Source organism: Spironucleus salmonicida, chromosome 4 (assembly GCF_000497125.1).
Source record: "Spironucleus salmonicida strain ATCC 50377 chromosome 4, whole genome shotgun sequence".
In the NCBI taxonomy this organism is placed as follows: domain Eukaryota; phylum Fornicata; order Diplomonadida; family Hexamitidae; genus Spironucleus; species Spironucleus salmonicida.
Window position 1 is genome coordinate 1,111,562 of NC_090599.1, and position 25,289 is coordinate 1,136,850.

Consider the following 25,289-nt stretch of genomic DNA (forward strand, 5'->3'; position numbering starts at 1 on the left):
CCGATTATTTATCTGTAAACATAGAACCAGTAAAAAATATTATAATTTATAAATCACTTTCTATCTATACCTTTTAGTATTTTTACAGGTACTTTTTTGACCAGAGGGTCTTTCAGGAACGCATGCATGCCATGACTCGTTTTCTGGCTCATACTAACATCGCACCTGTAGTTGTCACGCTCTCCGGCATTCTTTATTGCGTTGCTCAAAATACGTCTCTTTTCAATCTCAATCTACTTTTTAGTCTCGTCATACCAGACATACTCATTCTGCACCACCTCATTAAGCGTTTACTACTAAATCCGCAAGCTATTCACCAAATCATCTTACGCCGCATGCTATCTCATTTTCAAATGCCTTATATCACTTTCCGCTCCATCTTATCCGATCCTAGAGCCCCCAATTTTTTTCAGCTGCTCCAATTAGGCCAGTTTCCCGCCAAATTTACCACAGCGCTTCTCCAGCTGAATCGCAGCGCCATCGTCCAGCGAAAACTCCTCATCCAGCGAATTGTCGCTCTAGACCTCAAAAATTTCGCCATTTTCGACGCACGCCAAATGCCGCAAAGCGTCCGTTTTGAGCTGCGCAACGTCCCCGACGATGAGCTGCTGCGATCCGACCTGGTTGTAGGTCCTCAAAATCAGCTTCTGGAGCCGCAGCGCCTTCTAGACGTCCAAATTCGCCAGTTTCTGGTACTCGGAAACGGCGTCTCTGAGCACGTTTTTAGGCCGCGCGGACTCCTGGAAATCGAGGAAAAACTGCTCTTTCGGGTCCAGGAAAACGCGGCCGCAGAACACGTTTCCGCGCTCGAATTTCTGCTTCAAAAACGCGATGTCCTCGAAGTCCAGAAACGCCGGAAAACGCAATTTCTGGTACCGAATTTTCATCTCAAAAACAGACAACTGATATAACGATTTTGCGATTTTTTCCGCTTCAATTTCGAAAATTTTGGGCAAAAATTCGTAAAAATTCGACGTTTTTCCGCTGTTTTGGTGGTATTTCAAGAGGTGAATTAGCGGGATAAACGCCGAGGTTTCGGCGTCGCGCGCGTGCAGAACCAGCGCCGCGCAGAGCGAATACGGCACGATTTTTGACGTTTTTGCGTGCTCCAAAATGCGCAAATTGTACACCTCGGCGTCCAGCAGCGCCGCCGCCGCCCCGGGGCCCTCCAGGTCGAATTCGCGCTCGCAATCGACGAAAATCGAGCTCGATTTGCAGTAGAAAATGCTGTTTTGGTGGCTGCTTTCGAGCAAAAAATTTTCGGTCTGAATTGAAATTGAAAGCGATTTTTCGATCCCTCCCTTCTGATATGACGTAATAATGAGTTTTTCGTATGTTTTCATGGCGTTTTCCTCGTCAAATGAGGCGTTTGGGGGTTTTTCCACCTTCTGGCGCAGGATTTCGGTCGATTTCGTGCTTGCGAATTTCTCGACTTTTTGCCAGAACTACCGCGATTTGAATAAGATGAAATTGCACGTTTCGATCAATTTCTTGGAGTGTAAATTCGATTTTGAAGATAAAATATGGCCCATTGGAATTTAAACCTAGTCGTTCTGAAAATGAAATTTCTGGGTCGAGTAGAAATCATAAATTCCTTTCGCATTAAACTGGAGTAAGTAGGACCAAATGAATGAAATTGGGTAAATGTGCATTTCTTTGATGTCAACTTTTACGCCCTTATCTTCGAGTCTATGGTATAAGTCGTAAACATGTTTTGGGATATTTTTACTGTAAAAATCAGTGAAAATCTTTTTGAAATAGTGCATAAGGGCTGGCATAAGGAACTATCTATCATAAATATCAACCGTGCAGAAGGTTTTGCTAAATTCATCTTTTGGAAAGAATTTTGGATCAAAGATTAGGAATACAGAATCTGTAAAAACACCTTGCATTGCTGGCTATATTTATCGTAAAAATGTATAACCAAAATCTGTTACCTTATCATCCTCTGGTACTATTTATGGAGTTTGACATAGTCTAAAATTTCCACCTAAAATAGTGCCAATTTCGTTTGATAAGTCTTCAAAGTTAATTTCAGATTAGTACTATTTCTACAGTTCTTGCAGTTACTATATTTAGCTTTGTATAAAACTAGAGTCTTTAAGTTACTGTTGTGTTAAAACTGTTGTCAGGACATTGGGTTAATATGCAAAATTAGTTTAATATTGTTTATATACTTGTGGTTTAAATATCGCAGTCTATTTTGCAGTAATAATTTGACTATTATTTGTAAGATTGTTACTACCAATATTATCCTTAATATCTTCATTTATTAATAAAGAGTTTTTAAATTGTTTCGCTTTTTCTTCTTTTTTCATATCAATAATTTTATCTGTTGAAGTTGATTTTTTAACTTTAACTGCTACAAATTATCCAGAAATTGGTCTCTTTTTCTTCTATTTTCTAGTTGCAAGCTTAAATGTTGGTATAGACTATTTTAATTTTTTCACTTTAATATATTTTTTAGGTGCCTGTTTATGTTTTTTAATTTCTTTTTCCAATTATGATTAAATTTACTCTTCAATTTAATTTGCGGCTGATGTTATAGCTTGAACTTTTTAAGCATTTTTAATAATGAATGTTGCGCCACCAAGTTACTCTGACGATTCAGACTGTTCTTCATAAGTATATTGAGTAGATTCATCATCAATATGTGTAATAGTACATGTTGTATTTTGCGTCGCCTTGGAAGTCTTTGATGTCTAACTTATGGAATCGTCATCTGCATAACTTGCCATTTTTTTATATTCGTTAGAAACTGATAGATCTTACTGAGTGTTTCTGACTTTAGTTTTAAACAAATTTTTAATGTTTTTAATTTAATCTCCTGCATAATCATGCCCAAATGCAACTCCTTACAGATAATTTGATAGAACTAAATAGTCTTGTTCAAAACCAAATTTATTTGCATCAACTTTTTTCAAAGTATCATCATTTATTTTTGTTTCTTTATCCGCAAATTTAAACAAATCAGGAAGTTACTCAATAGCTGCTTTTTCTTCTGTTGTTAACACTATAGGAACAAATGGTACTAGTGGGATAAATTTTTCTGGCTTTTAATCTTCATATGAACTTGATTCTGAATTAAGGCTTGAAAATGAATCAACCAAATGTGGGTTAAACGATGAACTTTCTTTTTAATCTATAATAACCCCTTTGTCATCTATTTCAGATTTATCATCTCTAGAAGAAAGTAAAGGCTACTCATTATCATCTAATAATTTTTTCTAATCTTCAATAGGCTCCACTTCATTTGCATCTTAATTTTCAATCTCTTTATTATCTGCATCAGGACTAACTTAAAGTAGTGAGTCTTTGCTTTTATTAATTACGCTATCTGCTTATTCTATTATATTTTCTTCTATTTATACAAACTGTTTTTCTTTAACAACTTACTAACCACTATCTATCATATTGTTGTTAATTAGTATATTTTCCTATTCATCATCATTTGACTAATTGGTTTCAATATGAATATCAGATAATTCAGCATTTTTACTACTTATTTTTGCTTTTTCTTATATCGTAGTCTCTATAGATGCTTCTGATTGAAACAAGTTATCAATTTTTTAATTTTCAACCTATTCCCCATAACTTTCTCTCCTAATAATATCATCTTTATTCTCTAAAGTTTCATTTTAAATCTGTTTAAGACCACGAATTACTTCCCCTGAAATTTCATCGGATTCATCTTATAACTACATTGCTGATTTTTCATCCATCTCATGCAAGTTTTACGTTGTTTCCTAGCTAATAAGACCTGTGCAAAAATTTTCCTCCTCGATAAACCTTTTCTAGCTAAAAACTGCTTGAGAATGATGTGTTGTATTCAAAAAATCGAAAAATGGATACTTTTTCTCACGAAAAAACATAGCTGTTTGTTTCAAAATTTTCTAGGTTTTTGCTAACTTCTCCATTCTGAGGCCAATCTTTCTTTCTTAGCGATCTCTAGCACGTTGCCTGCTATATTCCAGTTGTTATTCTTACAAGTCCGAGTTGGAAATGTAAACTAGTCCTGTGCACAGAAAAAATAATTTCCCGTCTAGGATTTCCTCTTCTTACAAAACAAGTTTTAAGAATTAAAAATTTTAGAACAACGCCTCAGCCTGCAGGTTTGAGGCTTTTAGTTAAACTGCACGCTTCTGGTACAATTTTGCTTCTACTAGTAGGAGTGAATTTAGTTAAATTTGATTGAAAATTATCGCAGACTCAACAGGGTCCAATGAAGGTTTTTCTAATAATTCTACAACGCTGAATTCGTATTATTATATATATTGGTAAGAATTTTCCAAATTGATACTGACTAAATTATTCCCACTATTATGAATTATAAGTGATGATTCTAGGTTAATTGAAATTGGAAGCAATTCTTTGATAAACCCAGACCTCACTCCCTGAATTTCAGTCCTAGTTTAGAGATTTGGATCTGGATGTATCTGTTGAAAAATAACATGTTTTGAGGATTTGCCAGCAATAAATGCGAATAATTAGTCATTAGATTTTACTGGTAAAATTGACAATATTTAACCTATGTTGAGATTAAGTGAAAATAATGGCTGGCGGTTAGTTCCATTATACCCACTACCAATCAAATAAACCTCGAAAAATGAATTTGTATACCCTACTAATAAAAATGGAAATAATATCTATACTGCTTAAACTCTGCTCTATGATTATATAATGTATTTTTAAAGGTTCTTATTATAAAAATGTGGATATAGAAAATGATAGTCAATAACTTTATCTTCAAACATATGTATAAGAATATTACCGAATACTAGGAATATTTACTGTTCAAATGTTAATATTACAGGTAATTTTCTCTAAAATTGGATAAGTCTGGTAAGTGTATTATAAATAAATCCTCTTGGCATAAAGCTTCTTGTAAAATAAGCAAACTATTTAAAGGACTTGAACTATAATTAATTAATAAATATTTATTAATTACTTGTTAAAAGTATTAAGCTATCTTAATCCCCAAAAACTTGAATTAATTTATTACAGTCTGCAATTTTTTACCCTACTTCAAACTCTTTTGTAAGTTTAAACAGCTAGTTATTCATATATATAAATTATTAACTTTTAGTTAAAAATGGTTAACCATTAAGTTAAACTTCAATTGTATCCATTGACATAATAGAATTTTAAAGTCCTATCTAAACCTAATTTACACAATTCCATGATGAAACTTCATACTATTTGCCTGTAAATTTTATTTATTTCTATTCAATAGGTTTTAACTATAGTAAATAATCATTATTTTTTACCAATTAAGTTTTTGGCATAATTTTAACTTATTTTCCATAAATAACAAATGGTGTTTCAAACTATTCAACTACTTATTATACTTTAAAGATGACATTTTTATGATTATTTCTTAGATATCCTCCTTTAAAGATAGGGAATTAAATTCGATTTTTAGCAAACATTTTAATTATCATCCTTAATAATATATAATATTTTATTTTATTAATAAGATGTTAATATTCAATATAGTTATAATTATGTATAGTAATCAAATAACTTTTACTATAAATAATTTTATATGATGCTCTGTAAATAAAGTAAAAATATATTTCACATCAAATTTGTATATTAGTCATAAAATCTATATCAAAAGATACATCCGCTTCAGAATAGTTAAACTATAGTCTGTGGACTTTCTTAAATGGCTAAAAATCAAATAAACCAGGATCTTCTCTTTTTAGCTTGTAGTATGCATTTCTTATTTATGTCTCTGACAAATTTTTGAATACATTAATTTTAATATCTTTGAAATTTGTTTAATATATTTTAACTGCATTTGCAAGTTCTTCAATTTTATCGAAACTCCAAATTTCTTTTGGCATTATTGATGAGAAAGATTTTTAAAACATCTATGATATTATGTTATAAATAAATAAATATTTTGTGGTTTTAACATCTATAGATCTTTACTCTAACAGTTTATATTATTATAAATATAATGGTTTATTCTTGTCAGAAACTGAAAAGTAGAAACCACAAACAATAACATATTTATATTATTAATATTATTCTGAGTTTCAACGATATCTTCAAAATTTGCTTGTAATAGAATTGGTTTAATTACTATTAATAGATTTTATTAATATATTAACTTTATTTTTGTAATATACAATGAATAAATTAACTATAAATATATAAAGCTGTCTTTATCTACTGCGAAATATATATTTCAGCGAAAAAAATCACATGAATACCATGCGGTGGCTCGGGGCGAAGACGTGACCCGAAAGTGGCAGGAGTGTCTGGGCTAGGTACCCACTGCCGATGGCCAAGTACCCCAATAGTGTCGCCGCACGTTGGAGTGGACCACGCAGTGTACACTCCGCGGCTCACATTGGTATGCCCACCATTTCGCAGAAAAGACAAAAGTTGCACCGTCCGGGAATCGAACCCAGACCACGTGCATGGCAAGCACATATTCTACCACTAGACCAACGGCGCATGGATGGATCGTTAATTAATAGTCACTGCTATGTGTTAGTTGCTGTTACGCGGAGCCCGAGGCCACCACGGCTTCTTTCCAGGTAGGACTCTGGGTGCTATCTGGCTTATCTGCCACCAGGTCTGGACACGACATCAAAGTACGCTACTCACTAACACATCGCCTCCGCGTGGAAGCGCCCATGGCACACTCCGCGGGGCTCCTGTTAACTACTTTCTCCCATCGGTATCTGGAGGGCTGGTATGTTCGTCTCGACCAGCAGCTTTGCTTGTAGGAATCTGGAGGCCTTCATTACGTTGGACATTTTTCAAAGTGGAGAAGCATGGAACCTACCTTAATTACACTACTACTCACCTTTTGTATTCTAACTTTCTAAATTTAGAATCTTGCTCACCGTATTATAGTATTCGTAGTATTAGCCGTCTGCAGAAACTCCTAGTTTAAGCTGGTGAGGAAAGCGAGTTATGCACTCATCCGGCGCTGCCTTTATGCGCTGGAATGCTAAAATGCCGGATGATGGGCTACTACGGTGGTATGGGCCATCCTACGCAGCATCAAGGTCGGAAGCATGATGCCCGTCCCGACCTCCCTCACCAAACACTGGCTTCGGCTGAATATCGCTATTATATATTGGCGAATGGAACCGCCAAAGAATGGGCGAGGTCCGCTTGTTTTCCGAGTAGGAGCAGGCCCTCCTCATCAAGGCCGCCACGCACTACGGCTCAAACTTTGCGAAGATGAGACATCTTTTCCCAGGATACTCTGCCATGGATCTGCAGTAAAAGCTAGCCGGCATCTACCGGCAGAGCTCCCCGAAAACGCTCACAACCGATTCTAAGTTTAGCAGGCGCACTGAGAGGCGGACTTAGATAGTGAATCGCGCCAGAAGTGCGGTAGTTTTCCTTGATCCTGACAGATTAGCAGCGGCCAAGGCAGGTATTCTCTCCACTCTCCAGGGAGACGCAACCTTGGATTTGCACGCCGATGCTTGTACGGAAGACAAGAAATCATTATGATCTCTATGGAGTAATACTAATCGGCTCACATCAGAAAGTCATCAAATAGATTTTGGTATCCAAAGGAGGATACCTCCTAGCATAAGTCGAGCACCTCGGCAACGGGATGCACCTACGTCCCCTCACCTCTATAGTTATTTGAGTGGCGATGGAATGTTTTGTAAAAGTACTATGCGGCCCCGTAGTTGGAAATCTGGTGCTGGCTGGCGCGATTGTACGCCTTTGCTACTTTTACCATGAAGCAGTGAGACCGATCCACCAGCCGTGCCTTAAGCATGTTCTAGTACATGACCACCGCATGGGCAGGGCTAATGATGTTATATGCATACTCTGCCATTACAGACTAGAATGCCCGGTAGTACGTCTTGTCCTTCTCGAAGTTCTTAGGTCTAAACATTTACGAAAAGGAGAGCTTGTGGGGAGGCAAAACTTTGGATAACTTGACGAGGTCAAACCGGAAAGCAGCCGCATAGTGGATAATATATAGTGAACGCCATATATTTAGACAAGATAATCACAGCGATCGGGATAGAATTTTGTTTGGAATTTTGTTTGGCCATAAGGGAAACATTAATATTATATAAATAGCAAGTGGTGGCTCGGGGCGAAGACGTGACCCGAAAGTGGCAGGAGTGTCTGGGCTAGGTACCCACTGCCGATGGCCAAGTACCCCAATAGTGTCGCCGCACGTTGGAGTGGACCACGCAGTGTACACTCCGCGGCTCACATTGGTATGCCCACCATTTCGCAGAAAAGACAAAAGTTGCACCGTCCGGGAATCGAACCCAGACCACGTGCATGGCAAGCACATATTCTACCACTAGACCAACGGCGCATGGATGGATCGTTAATTAATAGTCACTGCTATGTGTTAGTTGCTGTTACGCGGAGCCCGAGGCCACCCCGGCTTCTTTCCAGGTAGGACTCTGGGTGCTATCTGGCTTATCTGCCACCAGGTCTGGACACGACATCAAAGTACGCTACTCACTAACACATCGCCTCCGCGTGGAAGCGCCCATGGCACACTCCGCGGGGCTCCTGTTAACTACTTTCTCCCATCGGTATCTGGAGGGCTGGTATGTTCGTCTCGACCAGCAGCTTTGCTTGTAGGAATCTGGAGGCCTTCATTACGTTGGACATTTTTCAAAGTGGAGAAGCATGGAACCTACCTTAATTACACTACTACTCACCTTTTGTATTCTAACTTTCTAAATTTAGAATCTTGCTCACCGTATTATAGTATTCGTAGTATTAGCCGTCTGCAGAAACTCCTAGTTTAAGCTGGTGAGGAAAGCGAGTTATGCACTCATCCGGCGCTGCCTTTATGCGCTGGAATGCTAAAATGCCGGATGATGGGCTACTACGGTGGTATGGGCCATCCTACGCAGCATCAAGGTCGGAAGCATGATGCCCGTCCCGACCTCCCTCACCAAGCACTGGCTTCGGCTGAATATCGCTATTATATATTGGCGAATGGAACCGCCAAAGAATGGGCGAGGTCCGCTTGTTTTCCGAGTAGGAGCAGGCCCTCCTCATCAAGGCCGCCACGCACTACGGCTCAAACTTTGCGAAGATGAGACATCTTTTCCCAGGATACTCTGCCATGGATCTGCAGTAAAAGCTAGCCGGCATCTACCGGCAGAGCTCCCCGAAAACGCTCACAACCGATTCTAAGTTTAGCAGGCGCACTGAGAGGCGGACTTAGATAGTGAATCGCGCCAGAAGTGCGGTAGTTTTCCTTGATCCTGACAGATTAGCAGCGGCCAAGGCAGGTATTCTCTCCGCTCTCCAGGGAGACGCAACCTTGGATTTGCACACCGATGCTTGTACGGAAGACAAGAAATCATTATGATCTCTATGGAGTAATACTAATCGGCTCACATCAGAAAGTCATCAAATAGATTTTGGTATCCAAAGGAGGATACCTCCTAGCATAAGTCGAGCACCTCGGCAACGGGATGCACCTACGTCCCCTCACCTCTATAGTTATTTGAGTGGCGATGGAATGTTTTGTAAAAGTACTATGCGGCCCCGTAGTTGGAAATCTGGTGCTGGCTGGCGCGATTGTACGCCTTTGCTACTTTTACCATGAAGCAGTGAGACCGATCCACCAGCCGTGCCTTAAGCATGTTCTAGTACATGACCACCGCATGGGCAGGGCTAATGATGTTATATGCATACTCTGCCATTACAGACTAGAATGCCCGGTAGTACGTCTTGTCCTTCTCGAAGTTCTTAGGTCTAAACATTTACGAAAAGGAGAGCTTGTGGGGAGGCAAAACTTTGGATAACTTGACGAGGTCAAACCGGAAAGCAGCCGCATAGTGGATAATATATAGTGAACGCCATATATTTAGACAAGATAATCACAGCGATCGGGATAGAATTTTGTTTGGAATTTTGTTTGGCCATAAGGGAAACATTAATATTATATAAATAGCAAGTGGTGGCTCGGGGCGAAGACGTGACCCGAAAGTGGCAGGAGTGTCTGGGCTAGGTACCCACTGCCGATGGCCAAGTACCCCAATAGTGTCGCCGCACGTTGGAGTGGACCACGCAGTGTACACTCCGCGGCTCACATTGGTATGCCCACCATTTCGCAGAAAAGACAAAAGTTGCACCGTCCGGGAATCGAACCCAGACCACGTGCATGGCAAGCACATATTCTACCACTAGACCAACGGCGCATGGATGGATCGTTAATTAATAGTCACTGCTATGTGTTAGTTGCTGTTACGCGGAGCCCGAGGCCACCACGGCTTCTTTCCAGGTAGGACTCTGGGTGCTATCTGGCTTATCTGCCACCAGGTCTGGACACGACATCAAAGTACGCTACTCACTAACACATCGCCTCCGCGTGGAAGCGCCCATGGCACACTCCGCGGGGCTCCTGTTAACTACTTTCTCCCATCGGTATCTGGAGGGCTGGTATGTTCGTCTCGACCAGCAGCTTTGCTTGTAGGAATCTGGAGGCCTTCATTACGTTGGACATTTTTCAAAGTGGAGAAGCATGGAACCTACCTTAATTACACTACTACTCACCTTTTGTATTCTAACTTTCTAAATTTAGAATCTTGCTCACCGTATTATAGTATTCGTAGTATTAGCCGTCTGCAGAAACTCCTAGTTTAAGCTGGTGAGGAAAGCGAGTTATGCACTCATCCGGCGCTGCCTTTATGCGCTGGAATGCTAAAATGCCGGATGATGGGCTACTACGGTGGTATGGGCCATCCTACGCAGCATCAAGGTCGGAAGCATGATGCCCGTCCCGACCTCCCTCACCAAACACTGGCTTCGGCTGAATATCGCTATTATATATTGGCGAATGGAACCGCCAAAGAATGGGCGAGGTCCGCTTGTTTTCCGAGTAGGAGCAGGCCCTCCTCATCAAGGCCGCCACGCACTACGGCTCAAACTTTGCGAAGATGAGACATCTTTTCCCAGGATACTCTGCCATGGATCTGCAGTAAAAGCTAGCCGGCATCTACCGGCAGAGCTCCCCGAAAACGCTCACAACCGATTCTAAGTTTAGCAGGCGCACTGAGAGGCGGACTTAGATAGTGAATCGCGCCAGAAGTGCGGTAGTTTTCCTTGATCCTGACAGATTAGCAGCGGCCAAGGCAGGTATTCTCTCCGCTCTCCAGGGAGACGCAACCTTGGATTTGCACACCGATGCTTGTACGGAAGACAAGAAATCATTATGATCTCTATGGAGTAATACTAATCGGCTCACATCAGAAAGTCATCAAATAGATTTTGGTATCCAAAGGAGGATACCTCCTAGCATAAGTCGAGCACCTCGGCAACGGGATGCACCTACGTCCCCTCACCTCTATAGTTATTTGAGTGGCGATGGAATGTTTTGTAAAAGTACTATGCGGCCCCGTAGTTGGAAATCTGGTGCTGGCTGGCGCGATTGTACGCCTTTGCTACTTTTACCATGAAGCAGTGAGACCGATCCACCAGCCGTGCCTTAAGCATGTTCTAGTACATGACCACCGCATGGGCAGGGCTAATGATGTTATATGCATACTCTGCCATTACAGACTAGAATGCCCGGTAGTACGTCTTGTCCTTCTCGAAGTTCTTAGGTCTAAACATTTACGAAAAGGAGAGCTTGTGGGGAGGCAAAACTTTGGATAACTTGACGAGGTCAAACCGGAAAGCAGCCGCATAGTGGATAATATATAGTGAACGCCATATATTTAGACAAGATAATCACAGCGATCGGGATAGAATTTTGTTTGGAATTTTGTTTGGCCATAAGGGAAACATTAATATTATATAAATAGCAAGTGGTGGCTCGGGGCGAAGACGTGACCCGAAAGTGGCAGGAGTGTCTGGGCTAGGTACCCACTGCCGATGGCCAAGTACCCCAATAGTGTCGCCGCACGTTGGAGTGGACCACGCAGTGTACACTCCGCGGCTCACATTGGTATGCCCACCATTTCGCAGAAAAGACAAAAGTTGCACCGTCCGGGAATCGAACCCAGACCACGTGCATGGCAAGCACATATTCTACCACTAGACCAACGGCGCATGGATGGATCGTTAATTAATAGTCACTGCTATGTGTTAGTTGCTGTTACGCGGAGCCCGAGGCCACCCCGGCTTCTTTCCAGGTAGGACTCTGGGTGCTATCTGGCTTATCTGCCACCAGGTCTGGACACGACATCAAAGTACGCTACTCACTAACACATCGCCTCCGCGTGGAAGCGCCCATGGCACACTCCGCGGGGCTCCTGTTAACTACTTTCTCCCATCGGTATCTGGAGGGCTGGTATGTTCGTCTCGACCAGCAGCTTTGCTTGTAGGAATCTGGAGGCCTTCATTACGTTGGACATTTTTCAAAGTGGAGAAGCATGGAACCTACCCTAATTACACTACTACTCACCTTTTGTATTCTAACTTTCTAAATTTAGAATCTTGCTCACCGTATTATAGTATTCGTAGTATTAGCCGTCTGCAGAAACTCCTAGTTTAAGCTGGTGAGGAAAGCGAGTTATGCACTCATCCGGCGCTGCCTTTATGCGCTGGAATGCTAAAATGCCGGATGATGGGCTACTACGGTGGTATGGGCCATCCTACGCAGCATCAAGGTCGGAAGCATGATGCCCGTCCCGACCTCCCTCACCAAACACTGGCTTCGGCTGAATATCGCTATTATATATTGGCGAATGGAACCGCCAAAGAATGGGCGAGGTCCGCTTGTTTTCCGAGTAGGAGCAGGCCCTCCTCATCAAGGCCGCCACGCACTACGGCTCAAACTTTGCGAAGATGAGACATCTTTTCCCAGGATACTCTGCCATGGATCTGCAGTAAAAGCTAGCCGGCATCTACCGGCAGAGCTCCCCGAAAACGCTCACAACCGATTCTAAGTTTAGCAGGCGCACTGAGAGGCGGACTTAGATAGTGAATCGCGCCAGAAGTGCGGTAGTTTTCCTTGATCCTGACAGATTAGCAGCGGCCAAGGCAGGTATTCTCTCCGCTCTCCAGGGAGACGCAACCTTGGATTTGCACACCGATGCTTGTACGGAAGACAAGAAATCATTATGATCTCTATGGAGTAATACTAATCGGCTCACATCAGAAAGTCATCAAATAGATTTTGGTATCCAAAGGAGGATACCTCCTAGCATAAGTCGAGCACCTCGGCAACGGGATGCACCTACGTCCCCTCACCTCTATAGTTATTTGAGTGGCGATGGAATGTTTTGTAAAAGTACTATGCGGCCCCGTAGTTGGAAATCTGGTGCTGGCTGGCGCGATTGTACGCCTTTGCTACTTTTACCATGAAGCAGTGAGACCGATCCACCAGCCGTGCCTTAAGCATGTTCTAGTACATGACCACCGCATGGGCAGGGCTAATGATGTTATATGCATACTCTGCCATTACAGACTAGAATGCCCGGTAGTACGTCTTGTCCTTCTCGAAGTTCTTAGGTCTAAACATTTACGAAAAGGAGAGCTTGTGGGGAGGCAAAACTTTGGATAACTTGACGAGGTCAAACCGGAAAGCAGCCGCATAGTGGATAATATATAGTGAACGCCATATATTTAGACAAGATAATCACAGCGATCGGGATAGAATTTTGTTTGGAATTTTGTTTGGCCATAAGGGAAACATTAATATTATATAAATAGCAAGTGGTGGCTCGGGGCGAAGACGTGACCCGAAAGTGGCAGGAGTGTCTGGGCTAGGTACCCACTGCCGATGGCCAAGTACCCCAATAGTGTCGCCGCACGTTGGAGTGGACCACGCAGTGTACACTCCGCGGCTCACATTGGTATGCCCACCATTTCGCAGAAAAGACAAAAGTTGCACCGTCCGGGAATCGAACCCAGACCACGTGCATGGCAAGCACATATTCTACCACTAGACCAACGGCGCATGGATGGATCGTTAATTAATAGTCACTGCTATGTGTTAGTTGCTGTTACGCGGAGCCCGAGGCCACCCCGGCTTCTTTCCAGGTAGGACTCTGGGTGCTATCTGGCTTATCTGCCACCAGGTCTGGACACGACATCAAAGTACGCTACTCACTAACACATCGCCTCCGCGTGGAAGCGCCCATGGCACACTCCGCGGGGCTCCTGTTAACTACTTTCTCCCATCGGTATCTGGAGGGCTGGTATGTTCGTCTCGACCAGCAGCTTTGCTTGTAGGAATCTGGAGGCCTTCATTACGTTGGACATTTTTCAAAGTGGAGAAGCATGGAACCTACCTTAATTACACTACTACTCACCTTTTGTATTCTAACTTTCTAAATTTAGAATCTTGCTCACCGTATTATAGTATTCGTAGTATTAGCCGTCTGCAGAAACTCCTAGTTTAAGCTGGTGAGGAAAGCGAGTTATGCACTCATCCGGCGCTGCCTTTATGCGCTGGAATGCTAAAATGCCGGATGATGGGCTACTACGGTGGTATGGGCCATCCTACGCAGCATCAAGGTCGGAAGCATGATGCCCGTCCCGACCTCCCTCACCAAACACTGGCTTCGGCTGAATATCGCTATTATATATTGGCGAATGGAACCGCCAAAGAATGGGCGAGGTCCGCTTGTTTTCCGAGTAGGAGCAGGCCCTCCTCATCAAGGCCGCCACGCACTACGGCTCAAACTTTGCGAAGATGAGACATCTTTTCCCAGGATACTCTGCCATGGATCTGCAGTAAAAGCTAGCCGGCATCTACCGGCAGAGCTCCCCGAAAACGCTCACAACCGATTCTAAGTTTAGCAGGCGCACTGAGAGGCGGACTTAGATAGTGAATCGCGCCAGAAGTGCGGTAGTTTTCCTTGATCCTGACAGATTAGCAGCGGCCAAGGCAGGTATTCTCTCCGCTCTCCAGGGAGACGCAACCTTGGATTTGCACACCGATGCTTGTACGGAAGACAAGAAATCATTATGATCTCTATGGAGTAATACTAATCGGCTCACATCAGAAAGTCATCAAATAGATTTTGGTATCCAAAGGAGGATACCTCCTAGCATAAGTCGAGCACCTCGGCAACGGGATGCACCTACGTCCCCTCACCTCTATAGTTATTTGAGTGGCGATGGAATGTTTTGTAAAAGTACTATGCGGCCCCGTAGTTGGAAATCTGGTGCTGGCTGGCGCGATTGTACGCCTTTGCTACTTTTACCATGAAGCAGTGAGACCGATCCACCAGCCGTGCCTTAAGCATGTTCTAGTACATGACCACCGCATGGGCAGGGCTAATGATGTTATATGCATACTCTGCCATTACAGACTAGAATGCCCGGTAGTACGTCTTGTCCTTCTCGAAGTTCTTAGGTCTAAACATTTACGAAAAGGAGAGCTTGTGGGGAGGCAAAACTTTGGATAACTTGACGAGGTCAAACCGGAAAGCAGCCGCATAGTGGATAATATATAGTGAACGCCATATATTTAGACAAGATAATCACAGCGATCGGGATAGAATTTTGTTTGGAATTTTGTTTGGCCATAAGGGAAACATTAATATTATATAAATAGCAAGTGGTGGCTCGGGGCGAAGACGTGACCCGAAAGTGGCAGGAGTGTCTGGGCTAGGTACCCACTGCCGATGGCCAAGTACCCCAATAGTGTCGCCGCACGTTGGAGTGGACCACGCAGTGTACACTCCGCGGCTCACATTGGTATGCCCACCATTTCGCAGAAAAGACAAAAGTTGCACCGTCCGGGAATCGAACCCAGACCACGTGCATGGCAAGCACATATTCTACCACTAGACCAACGGCGCATGGATGGATCGTTAATTAATAGTCACTGCTATGTGTTAGTTGCTGTTACGCGGAGCCCGAGGCCACCACGGCTTCTTTCCAGGTAGGACTCTGGGTGCTATCTGGCTTATCTGCCACCAGGTCTGGACACGACATCAAAGTACGCTACTCACTAACACATCGCCTCCGCGTGGAAGCGCCCATGGCACACTCCGCGGGGCTCCTGTTAACTACTTTCTCCCATCGGTATCTGGAGGGCTGGTATGTTCGTCTCGACCAGCAGCTTTGCTTGTAGGAATCTGGAGGCCTTCATTACGTTGGACATTTTTCAAAGTGGAGAAGCATGGAACCTACCCTAATTACACTACTACTCACCTTTTGTATTCTAACTTTCTAAATTTAGAATCTTGCTCACCGTATTATAGTATTCGTAGTATTAGCCGTCTGCAGAAACTCCTAGTTTAAGCTGGTGAGGAAAGCGAGTTATGCACTCATCCGGCGCTGCCTTTATGCGCTGGAATGCTAAAATGCCGGATGATGGGCTACTACGGTGGTATGGGCCATCCTACGCAGCATCAAGGTCGGAAGCATGATGCCCGTCCCGACCTCCCTCACCAAGCACTGGCTTCGGCTGAATATCGCTATTATATATTGGCGAATGGAACCGCCAAAGAATGGGCGAGGTCCGCTTGTTTTCCGAGTAGGAGCAGGCCCTCCTCATCAAGGCCGCCACGCACTACGGCTCAAACTTTGCGAAGATGAGACATCTTTTCCCAGGATACTCTGCCATGGATCTGCAGTAAAAGCTAGCCGGCATCTACCGGCAGAGCTCCCCGAAAACGCTCACAACCGATTCTAAGTTTAGCAGGCGCACTGAGAGGCGGACTTAGATAGTGAATCGCGCCAGAAGTGCGGTAGTTTTCCTTGATCCTGACAGATTAGCAGCGGCCAAGGCAGGTATTCTCTCCACTCTCCAGGGAGACGCAACCTTGGATTTGCACGCCGATGCTTGTACGGAAGACAAGAAATCATTATGATCTCTATGGAGTAATACTAATCGGCTCACATCAGAAAGTCATCAAATAGATTTTGGTATCCAAAGGAGGATACCTCCTAGCATAAGTCGAGCACCTCGGCAACGGGATGCACCTACGTCCCCTCACCTCTATAGTTATTTGAGTGGCGATGGAATGTTTTGTAAAAGTACTATGCGGCCCCGTAGTTGGAAATCTGGTGCTGGCTGGCGCGATTGTACGCCTTTGCTACTTTTACCATGAAGCAGTGAGACCGATCCACCAGCCGTGCCTTAAGCATGTTCTAGTACATGACCACCGCATGGGCAGGGCTAATGATGTTATATGCATACTCTGCCATTACAGACTAGAATGCCCGGTAGTACGTCTTGTCCTTCTCGAAGTTCTTAGGTCTAAACATTTACGAAAAGGAGAGCTTGTGGGGAGGCAAAACTTTGGATAACTTGACGAGGTCAAACCGGAAAGCAGCCGCATAGTGGATAATATATAGTGAACGCCATATATTTAGACAAGATAATCACAGCGATCGGGATAGAATTTTGTTTGGAATTTTGTTTGGCCATAAGGGAAACATTAATATTATATAAATAGCAAGTGGTGGCTCGGGGCGAAGACGTGACCCGAAAGTGGCAGGAGTGTCTGGGCTAGGTACCCACTGCCGATGGCCAAGTACCCCAATAGTGTCGCCGCACGTTGGAGTGGACCACGCAGTGTACACTCCGCGGCTCACATTGGTATGCCCACCATTTCGCAGAAAAGACAAAAGTTGCACCGTCCGGGAATCGAACCCAGACCACGTGCATGGCAAGCACATATTCTACCACTAGACCAACGGCGCATGGATGGATCGTTAATTAATAGTCACTGCTATGTGTTAGTTGCTGTTACGCGGAGCCCGAGGCCACCACGGCTTCTTTCCAGGTAGGACTCTGGGTGCTATCTGGCTTATCTGCCACCAGGTCTGGACACGACATCAAAGTACGCTACTCACTAACACATCGCCTCCGCGTGGAAGCGCCCATGGCACACTCCGCGGGGCTCCTGTTAACTACTTTCTCCCATCGGTATCTGGAGGGCTGGTATGTTCGTCTCGACCAGCAGCTTTGCTTGTAGGAATCTGGAGGCCTTCATTACGTTGGACATTTTTCAAAGTGGAGAAGCATGGAACCTACCCTAATTACACTACTACTCACCTTTTGTATTCTAACTTTCTAAATTTAGAATCTTGCTCACCGTATTATAGTATTCGTAGTATTAGCCGTCTGCAGAAACTCCTAGTTTAAGCTGGTGAGGAAAGCGAGTTATGCACTCATCCGGCGCTGCCTTTATGCGCTGGAATGCTAAAATGCCGGATGATGGGCTACTACGGTGGTATGGGCCATCCTACGCAGCATCAAGGTCGGAAGCATGATGCCCGTCCCGACCTCCCTCACCAAGCACTGGCTTCGGCTGAATATCGCTATTATATATTGGCGAATGGAACCGCCAAAGAATGGGCGAGGTCCGCTTGTTTTCCGAGTAGGAGCAGGCCCTCCTCATCAAGGCCGCCACGCACTACGGCTCAAACTTTGCGAAGATGAGACATCTTTTCGATACTCTACTTTTCTATTAATATATGAAATGAAATTTAATTTCTTTGATAGTTTTATCTTTTTATAATAAATATTCAAAATTATATGAAACTGTGAAATAACTGTTAAAGACAAAGTATTTAGTGTATTGTTTGTAAATATATATTACTATTGAGTATTTTATAATTTTCGATACTATCTGATAATGTAATAATAATACTAAATAAATATATAATATGAAAATGGGATGTTCTACATAAATAAAAGTATAACCAGCTATAGCTTAAACTAAGCGGTCAATAAATAATGATTATATATATGATGTAGTAATTATTGGAGGTGGGTACAGTGGTCTCGCTGCTGCAATTTATACAGGGCGTGCTAGCCTAAATCCTTTAGTATTTTGTGGTAAATCAGAAACAGTATAACCTTTACAAACTTAGGCCATTTAGGATTATCCTGGATTTTTATCTATTGACCGTTCAACTCTAATTCAAAATTAAAAGGAGCAAGCATTGACATGCGGAGCAAAATTAATGTTTGAAGATGTTTAATCTATAGATTCATAACAATATCCATTTGTTATTTTTCATGACGGTAAGCAAAGTAAAACTAATTCTATAATAATGGCCACTGGATTATTATTAACTAATAATGGAATTGATTTTGTTTAATAGTCCACTGACTAAAAAAATGAAAACTGCAATAAAAGTGATACTCACGTAGTATTTAAATATCCATAAACTAAAATTTTGGATGGTATAGTGACAATGGAACGTGGTTATATATCACTCAATCATAATAACCAAATGACTTCCAAAGCTGGTATATTTGCTGCTGGTGCATGTTGTGATCCTAAATATCATCTTCCTGTAATATCTGCAGCAAGTGGAGCTAAAGCAGCGTTAGACTGTGAGAGATGGTTAGCATAAAAGTGATATTATTCAAAATCGTCCCGTTTTAAATTATAAAGGACTTGATTTCAATTTTTTTATTAATGAATTTGGAGAAATTTATTTAGTTTATCTCTAATTTAACTATGATAAAGTAATTTGTACTTGTTACGGTGTATAATTAGTGGCCCTGAATGGCTTATGTTGCTTTAGAGAAAATACAGCCGGTTAAAGTTTTGGAGCTTTCAATTTTTCTAAATTTTTATAGGAAAGTTCCCTTAAATCTATATGACGATCCTACTAATTTAAAGCAGCCCGAGCGCATGCCAAATGTGTTTATAGTGAAATAGACTATGATTTTCCGAAGAAAACTTCCTAAAATGTTATAGGCTAAGGCATCACTTCCTCAATATACGTAGGATGTACAAAATCTATATTAAGCCTAGGGTTTTGGTTCTTAGAAGGTGACATTAGTCCACTTTTGGTAACTTTATAAACATTGCTCATTCCCTTTCTAGTATAAAATTAATATTAATACTAGTGTCTAAAAATATTTTTTTAATTATAATATTTATTATTCTTTCCATTAATTTTACAATCATTTTACTGATTTTAGCTAAAATTCATAAAATCACATCATTTTTTACATAATTCGTCCCGACCAACAATCACTTTGCCTTAAGATCGATACCATTCCTCAGCCTCCTTACTACATCCTAAAGTTTGCGCTCCCTGACTTCCAGTTGTATAATCCGCTCCTTTGCAGCTTTCAGTTCCTCCTCTACACATTACAATTTGCTACGACTTTGATCCTTTGTTTTTTTCTATTTCTGCAATTTTGATACCTCACGGTTCAATTCCCAGTTGGATTATTTTTATAATGCCAGCTCTAGCTTTAATTTGTGAATCTATGCCTCTAAAGAATTATTTTCAAGAATTGACATAACGGGTTATTTTTAAGGAGGATTTTAATGTTCAGGAGCAAGATTTTGGCGAGTCCTAAATACCTCGGTGTGAAAATTTGGGGCAATTTTCAAGTTCTCAGGATCAGGAGTGGAACCTGGTGGTGAATGATTTTATAGAGAAATTGAAAAATCGTCTTAAGCGAGGCTATATTTTTTGGCAATTTGATCGATAATTGCGTTAGAGTGCGCTATTTTCCGATCTATTGTGAACTCATTAATTGATTTTTACGTTTCAGCTGGAATGTTGTTTTCATAGGTAATTGGACCAGTTTGTACCATATCTGGAATCTGATGTTATGAGTGTGATTATGATGAGAAATTAATATTAGATGCAGCTTTTACAGGTTAGTTATAAAGGTTGAGGTATCTGTCGAGTAAATCATTGATTTTTGTGTATTGAAGTTCCATTATGAAGCGGAAAACTTTGAAAATATATTTTCTTTATTAAGTGACAATAACATATAATAACTGCATAAATTTTATGTATAACTATTTTTTAACCCAAAAATCTTATAAACCTTACAATTTATATGATTTTTAATAAGTACGTTTAAATATCAACGCAGAATTTAACCCAGTTATTTGAGCAGTAAGCATATTTATTGGATTATAAATATTATATAGTAAATAATAAAAAATTAGTTTTTTGACATGGTAACCTGAAAATAAATATTCTGTAAATATATAAATATTAGATATTTTAACAAATCAAATATTTAATATTTAAATATTATATATAAATAAAGTAAGTAATAATTCACTTCATAAGTAATGTCAACGCCACCTTCAGCAAGTGCTTCATTAAGATAGTCTTCTCGTTTTCCGGATATTGATCACAATCCTAAATATTAAGATTTATAACCTGTAGACTAAAAAGTATTTTACTAGGAATAGTAGCAAAAAAGGTTGCTGGAAAATAGAGTTAAATATTTGGAAATGCAATTATCTAAATCTAAATTAAACTTAGTTAAATCGTAAAAGGACTCTGCTGAAAATGAAGTTCGAATGGCATCAACATAAATGGAGACTGAATTAAAAACCATCCATAGATTGTAGGCGGAAAAAGGGTTATTAGAGCGTACAAAAAGAACAAAATAAGTATATGAAGAGAACAAAAAGGTTTATGATTCATACGATAGGTCGAAACGTTCTAAATCCCAAGCTGCTGACGAAACTCGTTCTGTAATAAGAAATGAATTAGACAGGAAAAAACAGCACCAATAAGCCGAAATTGATCGCAAGCAAAGATTGCATGATGCCACAAAAGTAGGAAATATGAATGCTAGCCAGGCTGTAGAACAATTTAAGACCGATAAAGCTTCCTGGGCTAGAGCCAAAGAAGCAGAACTTTGGACCTAAAGAAGTGCGCAGCTTTCTTCGGATCAATCTGCTATTGAGTAGCTCAAAAGAAAAGAAGAAGAGCTTTTAAGAAAAATCCAGCAGGGAAGCCAGCCAAATACACCTAAAAGTGGTTCTGGTGCATCAGGGACGTTTTCCCGTAGCCAACTGAGAGACTGAGCGATGAAATTATTTCATAAAAACTCACTACAAAAATTCGTCAAACTATGCCATCCGCTGACTCATTCAACGAGCTTTCCACTACCATGGCTATCTTTTTTCGACCTGCGGACCACGCGATAGCCCCCAAAATTGCAAAAACGAGGCCTGAAATGCAGCAGCAGACATAGACAACCTGATGAATTTGGTGCGCAAAACCACTGAAATACCCCGCCAAGTTCGAGATCAACAGCGCAAAGTAAACCAGGCTGGAGCTGTTAGTCACGGTGCTAAGGATAAAACTTAGACTTATCATGCCACTGGCGCTGAAATTGGCCAAAAAGAACGCCGCTTGGACGATTTTTTCCGTAGAAAAAACCGATAAAAGGAGCGAAATTACAGAGAAAATTTGAAAAACAGCGAAAGAAACAGGGACTGAAAATAGAAAAATAGATGATACAAGGCCAAATAGCAGTGCAAGTGTGAAAATAAGCTAGTCTTGAGAAAATTTGAAGAAGGTTGATGTGAGAAGATTCTTGCCAAAGCAGGAGAACGAGATTGAGAGAGTAAGGAAAATTGTAGTTTTTGACTTAAAATTAAAGGATTGCTTTTGGAAAACAACTGGTTCCGATTTTGGGTTAAAAATTAAATAGGTTACAACAATCATAAAATTCAATCCATATAGAGTGTATTTCGTTAAGTAAGAGAGATAAAAAAGAGTAGTACTAAATCCAAAGCCAAACGAAATTATGACACCAAATGACTTAAAATTTCCATATAAGTAGAATAACGATGAATAAATTAAAGCATTTCCAGAGCCAATAGAAATACACGAAATATATCCACAAGGGTGAAGTTATGGAAATTAAGCAAAAATAAGACCTACTTCAAGTAAAAATACGCCCACTAATAAGGTTATCTTAATTTATAGTTTAGCAATTATGTAGTCTAATGTGTAGAAATTAAGTATCAATCCAGCAATTGAAAATGATAAAGATGCAGTAGCAAATGAATAAGGAGGAAAATTCATATTTTATTCCAGTAGTGAAAAGCCAAATAACTCTCCTGTAGAGAAAACTGAAAACAAAAACAGACAAATATGTTAACCCACCGTGTTCATTTTTTATCGAGGAAAGATTGTACAATTGTATATCAAAATAATATATATAAATATATAATGGCAAAACTAGTTAATATAAAGTATAAAATTTTGTTGTGATAATTTTTAATTAATATAAATTTAATTAAGATTAATGGTTCTATTTGAGTAAAATACAAATTTTCTAGAGTCAAATAGCAAATTTTAATTCTCTAAAACTTTTACTTAGACATTTTCAAATTACTTTGCATTAATGTTTAATTTAACGGTAAATTATCATAGAAAATTACTATTTCGTGCCTTTCTATAATACTCGAATATCTATAAAATCATAAGTATCATTGTTCACACCAAAAATATACCACAATCATTACTAAGTAAATTATATTAATATTTCTTTTATTTATAGATATCTGATAATATACACAATATTATTAAATAATTAAGTCTTATCAATCACAAATCTGTTTTGCAGTTTTAAAATAATAATTAATAATTTAATTACCATGCTTATATCCTTATGTATATTATATTTTAGGTCTACATATGTTAAATTAAAATTTACGAACTTTTTGCATCTTTCAATATTATTAATACTATATATATATATATATAAATCAAAACTCAAACCTAAATGTATCAAAATTATTTCCACTTCGTCATCTAATTACATATTAATAATAAACCATAGCAAAAAATTACAATATTATTCTAATATTATTGTATAATAGTTCTTATTATATATTTTTTGAGTACAAAATTAAAAAGTTAAAAACGGTATATTAACTGATATATTTTAAGATATAATATTATATAAATAATTGCATAAATGAAAAACAACTCTACTCTAAGTTTCTCTTCAAACTACCGCTTTTTACGTGCAAGAGAGCTATCAAAAATGGCCAGAATAGGGCTTAATGCTCAAAAAATGGAAGTAGAAAAACAGATTCAATTTGAATTAGAAATAGATAAAATCAAAGCCGAGAGCGATGAAAAATCACGTCAAGGAAAGCTTCTAAAGCATAAGCTATGGGTCAAAGAGCAATTTATTAAGAGGCGATAGAATACTGTTTAGTGATAGAATAAATTTATAAATGGGTTTAAGACTACACTTTAAATAAATATCATCATCTCTGAAATTACCACAAAGTTATCAAATTATCAGTTTCAAACGGAATTATTATATAATAAAAACATTTAATAAAACTTCCCCACTCATTTTTCAAGTGCACTAATTTTTAAATTCCGCCAAGCAACTTACTAAAATATCCTGATCCTGAGCCTCATTTTCTTAACTCCGTTTCTAGTACTCAGATAATGGCTTCTGTGCCAAATCTGCCCCGCTTTTCCTTGTCGTGGTACGTTTTTTGTAACGCTAGAATCTCTTTACTGCTTAGCCCGAACAGTGCCTCTAGCTCGAAGTCCCTGCCGCTCTCCCGGGGTATAAATTCTTCCGAAAACCTCTAGAATCTGCCCTAGATTCGGGGGTAGCTAACGGGTTCAAAATCACTGATTTCGACGTACTGCGGCGGCTTTTTGTACTTGTTTACCACCGACTCCAGCTGGAACGGGGTCTTCTTGATGAAATTCCGGCGAAATCCGTCGATTTTCGCACCGTCGAGCAGCGATTCTGGGCCAATCTGCTTGAGGGTCAGCTCCTGGAATTCTGCGGTGTTCAAGTACGCCGGAATAGTTACTGCCACCTCCGGCGAAATTTGCGGCGTTGCCGGTTCCACCTAGCGCTTTCTAGCCCTCTGGGACTTGCAGTAGGTCGTCTTCTAGCGCCCTTGGGAGTATATCCCGCCCTTTGCGGTCATGTCCAAAACGCCAAGCTGCTCCACGAACTGACTCTCTTTGAACGCTTTCAGCCTCTTCAGCTCGCGCGCAATATGGAATAGCTGGCTAGATTGGGGTTTCGCTGCTTATATCAGAAGCTTGCTGGTAATGATGTAGGAGCAAATTGCGTGCTAGTTTTACGCGTATTTGGCGAGATCCGTGCTGACCGGAATTTCTTCATATGCAGATTCGTAGTTTTCGTGTTTTTCAATGGCCTTCAAGAGGCCTAGCAAAGTGCTAAGAACTTGTGGAGTTTCCTCTAGAAAGGAACAAATTTAAGCAGCAGCTCTTAAGCTTATAGCTGAGCTATCATCTAGTTCTGCTAAAATCTAAGTGTATAGTGCAGTATTCTATCTATGGACCAGGGCTGGTTAGTTCGTGAGGTCATTTATTTCCGCAGCCGAGAGGAGCATTTTCACAAACTTATTTTTCGTCTAATTATTAATATATTATATATTAAAAATATAGTATGAGAAAATTAAAATACTTATTTTTAATTCGAATAAGATTCTAGCTCAACGCCTTTTATTGTTTAACTCTTAAATAAAATGTTTTACATCAATTTATTGGTATTTGGGAATGAATTTTTATATTTTTACTTTATGTTTCAGCATGCGTAATATTTTTCAAGAAAACTTAAATCCATATTAGAATTATAATAATATATTATAAATGAATAATCATTA

General features: G+C 40.4%; 13 protein-coding genes and 7 non-coding genes across 20 annotated transcripts; 2 read left to right on the top strand and 18 right to left on the bottom strand. All coding sequences in view use genetic code 6, as the record gives it.

Annotated features, from left to right (window-relative positions):
• Positions 1-53: 53 nt before the first annotated feature.
• SS50377_24196 (uncharacterized protein) lies at positions 54-5,429 on the bottom strand (the record flags this gene model as incomplete). The annotated part of the gene is made up of 1 exon (XM_067908044.1): positions 54-5,429. The coding sequence occupies one exon, from the start codon at positions 5,427-5,429 to the stop codon at positions 54-56; it is 5,376 nt and encodes a 1,791-aa protein (XP_067765018.1).
• Positions 5,430-5,582: 153 nt separating this feature from the next.
• Positions 5,583-5,849, bottom strand: SS50377_24197 (uncharacterized protein; the record flags this gene model as incomplete). The annotated part of the gene is made up of 1 exon (XM_067908045.1): positions 5,583-5,849. The coding sequence occupies one exon, from the start codon at positions 5,847-5,849 to the stop codon at positions 5,583-5,585; it is 267 nt and encodes an 88-aa protein (XP_067765019.1).
• A 548-nt stretch (positions 5,850-6,397) lies between these two features.
• Positions 6,398-6,468, bottom strand: SS50377_t20053. The gene has a single exon. It is a non-coding gene; the product is annotated as a tRNA-Gly (tRNA).
• Positions 6,469-7,510: 1,042 nt separating this feature from the next.
• On the bottom strand, positions 7,511-7,882 carry SS50377_24198 (uncharacterized protein; the record flags this gene model as incomplete). The annotated part of the gene is made up of 1 exon (XM_067908046.1): positions 7,511-7,882. One exon carries the CDS (start codon positions 7,880-7,882, stop codon positions 7,511-7,513), a length of 372 nt encoding a protein of 123 aa, XP_067765020.1.
• Positions 7,883-8,249: 367 nt separating this feature from the next.
• Positions 8,250-8,320, bottom strand: SS50377_t20052. Its single transcript has one exon. It is a non-coding gene; the product is annotated as a tRNA-Gly (tRNA).
• A 1,042-nt stretch (positions 8,321-9,362) lies between these two features.
• SS50377_24199 (uncharacterized protein) lies at positions 9,363-9,734 on the bottom strand (the record flags this gene model as incomplete). The annotated part of the gene is made up of 1 exon (XM_067908047.1): positions 9,363-9,734. The coding sequence occupies one exon, from the start codon at positions 9,732-9,734 to the stop codon at positions 9,363-9,365; it is 372 nt and encodes a 123-aa protein (XP_067765021.1).
• A 367-nt stretch (positions 9,735-10,101) lies between these two features.
• SS50377_t20051 lies at positions 10,102-10,172 on the bottom strand. The gene has a single exon. It is a non-coding gene; the product is annotated as a tRNA-Gly (tRNA).
• Positions 10,173-11,214: 1,042 nt separating this feature from the next.
• Positions 11,215-11,586, bottom strand: SS50377_24200 (uncharacterized protein; the record flags this gene model as incomplete). The annotated part of the gene is made up of 1 exon (XM_067908048.1): positions 11,215-11,586. One exon carries the CDS (start codon positions 11,584-11,586, stop codon positions 11,215-11,217), a length of 372 nt encoding a protein of 123 aa, XP_067765022.1.
• A 367-nt stretch (positions 11,587-11,953) lies between these two features.
• Positions 11,954-12,024, bottom strand: SS50377_t20050. The gene has a single exon. It is a non-coding gene; the product is annotated as a tRNA-Gly (tRNA).
• Positions 12,025-13,066: 1,042 nt separating this feature from the next.
• Positions 13,067-13,438, bottom strand: SS50377_24201 (uncharacterized protein; the record flags this gene model as incomplete). Its single annotated transcript, XM_067908049.1, has 1 exon — positions 13,067-13,438. One exon carries the CDS (start codon positions 13,436-13,438, stop codon positions 13,067-13,069), a length of 372 nt encoding a protein of 123 aa, XP_067765023.1.
• Positions 13,439-13,805: 367 nt separating this feature from the next.
• Positions 13,806-13,876, bottom strand: SS50377_t20049. The gene has a single exon. It is a non-coding gene; the product is annotated as a tRNA-Gly (tRNA).
• Positions 13,877-14,918: 1,042 nt separating this feature from the next.
• SS50377_24202 (uncharacterized protein) lies at positions 14,919-15,290 on the bottom strand (the record flags this gene model as incomplete). The annotated part of the gene is made up of 1 exon (XM_067908050.1): positions 14,919-15,290. The coding sequence occupies one exon, from the start codon at positions 15,288-15,290 to the stop codon at positions 14,919-14,921; it is 372 nt and encodes a 123-aa protein (XP_067765024.1).
• Positions 15,291-15,657: 367 nt separating this feature from the next.
• SS50377_t20048 lies at positions 15,658-15,728 on the bottom strand. Its single transcript has one exon. It is a non-coding gene; the product is annotated as a tRNA-Gly (tRNA).
• Positions 15,729-16,770: 1,042 nt separating this feature from the next.
• On the bottom strand, positions 16,771-17,142 carry SS50377_24203 (uncharacterized protein; the record flags this gene model as incomplete). Its single annotated transcript, XM_067908051.1, has 1 exon — positions 16,771-17,142. One exon carries the CDS (start codon positions 17,140-17,142, stop codon positions 16,771-16,773), a length of 372 nt encoding a protein of 123 aa, XP_067765025.1.
• Positions 17,143-17,509: 367 nt separating this feature from the next.
• Positions 17,510-17,580, bottom strand: SS50377_t20047. The gene has a single exon. It is a non-coding gene; the product is annotated as a tRNA-Gly (tRNA).
• A 969-nt stretch (positions 17,581-18,549) lies between these two features.
• SS50377_24204 (Thioredoxin reductase) lies at positions 18,550-19,251 on the top strand (the record flags this gene model as incomplete). Its single annotated transcript, XM_067908052.1, has 1 exon — positions 18,550-19,251. The coding sequence occupies one exon, from the start codon at positions 18,550-18,552 to the stop codon at positions 19,249-19,251; it is 702 nt and encodes a 233-aa protein (XP_067765026.1).
• A 623-nt stretch (positions 19,252-19,874) lies between these two features.
• On the bottom strand, positions 19,875-20,579 carry SS50377_24205 (uncharacterized protein; the record flags this gene model as incomplete). Its single annotated transcript, XM_067908053.1, has 1 exon — positions 19,875-20,579. One exon carries the CDS (start codon positions 20,577-20,579, stop codon positions 19,875-19,877), a length of 705 nt encoding a protein of 234 aa, XP_067765027.1.
• Positions 20,580-20,942: 363 nt separating this feature from the next.
• On the top strand, positions 20,943-21,689 carry SS50377_24206 (uncharacterized protein; the record flags this gene model as incomplete). The annotated part of the gene is made up of 1 exon (XM_067908054.1): positions 20,943-21,689. The coding sequence occupies one exon, from the start codon at positions 20,943-20,945 to the stop codon at positions 21,687-21,689; it is 747 nt and encodes a 248-aa protein (XP_067765028.1).
• A 40-nt stretch (positions 21,690-21,729) lies between these two features.
• On the bottom strand, positions 21,730-22,788 carry SS50377_24207 (Transmembrane domain-containing protein; the record flags this gene model as incomplete). The annotated part of the gene is made up of 1 exon (XM_067908055.1): positions 21,730-22,788. The coding sequence occupies one exon, from the start codon at positions 22,786-22,788 to the stop codon at positions 21,730-21,732; it is 1,059 nt and encodes a 352-aa protein (XP_067765029.1).
• A 1,289-nt stretch (positions 22,789-24,077) lies between these two features.
• On the bottom strand, positions 24,078-25,016 carry SS50377_24208 (uncharacterized protein; the record flags this gene model as incomplete). The annotated part of the gene is made up of 1 exon (XM_067908056.1): positions 24,078-25,016. The coding sequence occupies one exon, from the start codon at positions 25,014-25,016 to the stop codon at positions 24,078-24,080; it is 939 nt and encodes a 312-aa protein (XP_067765030.1).
• Positions 25,017-25,289: the final 273 nt, after the last annotated feature.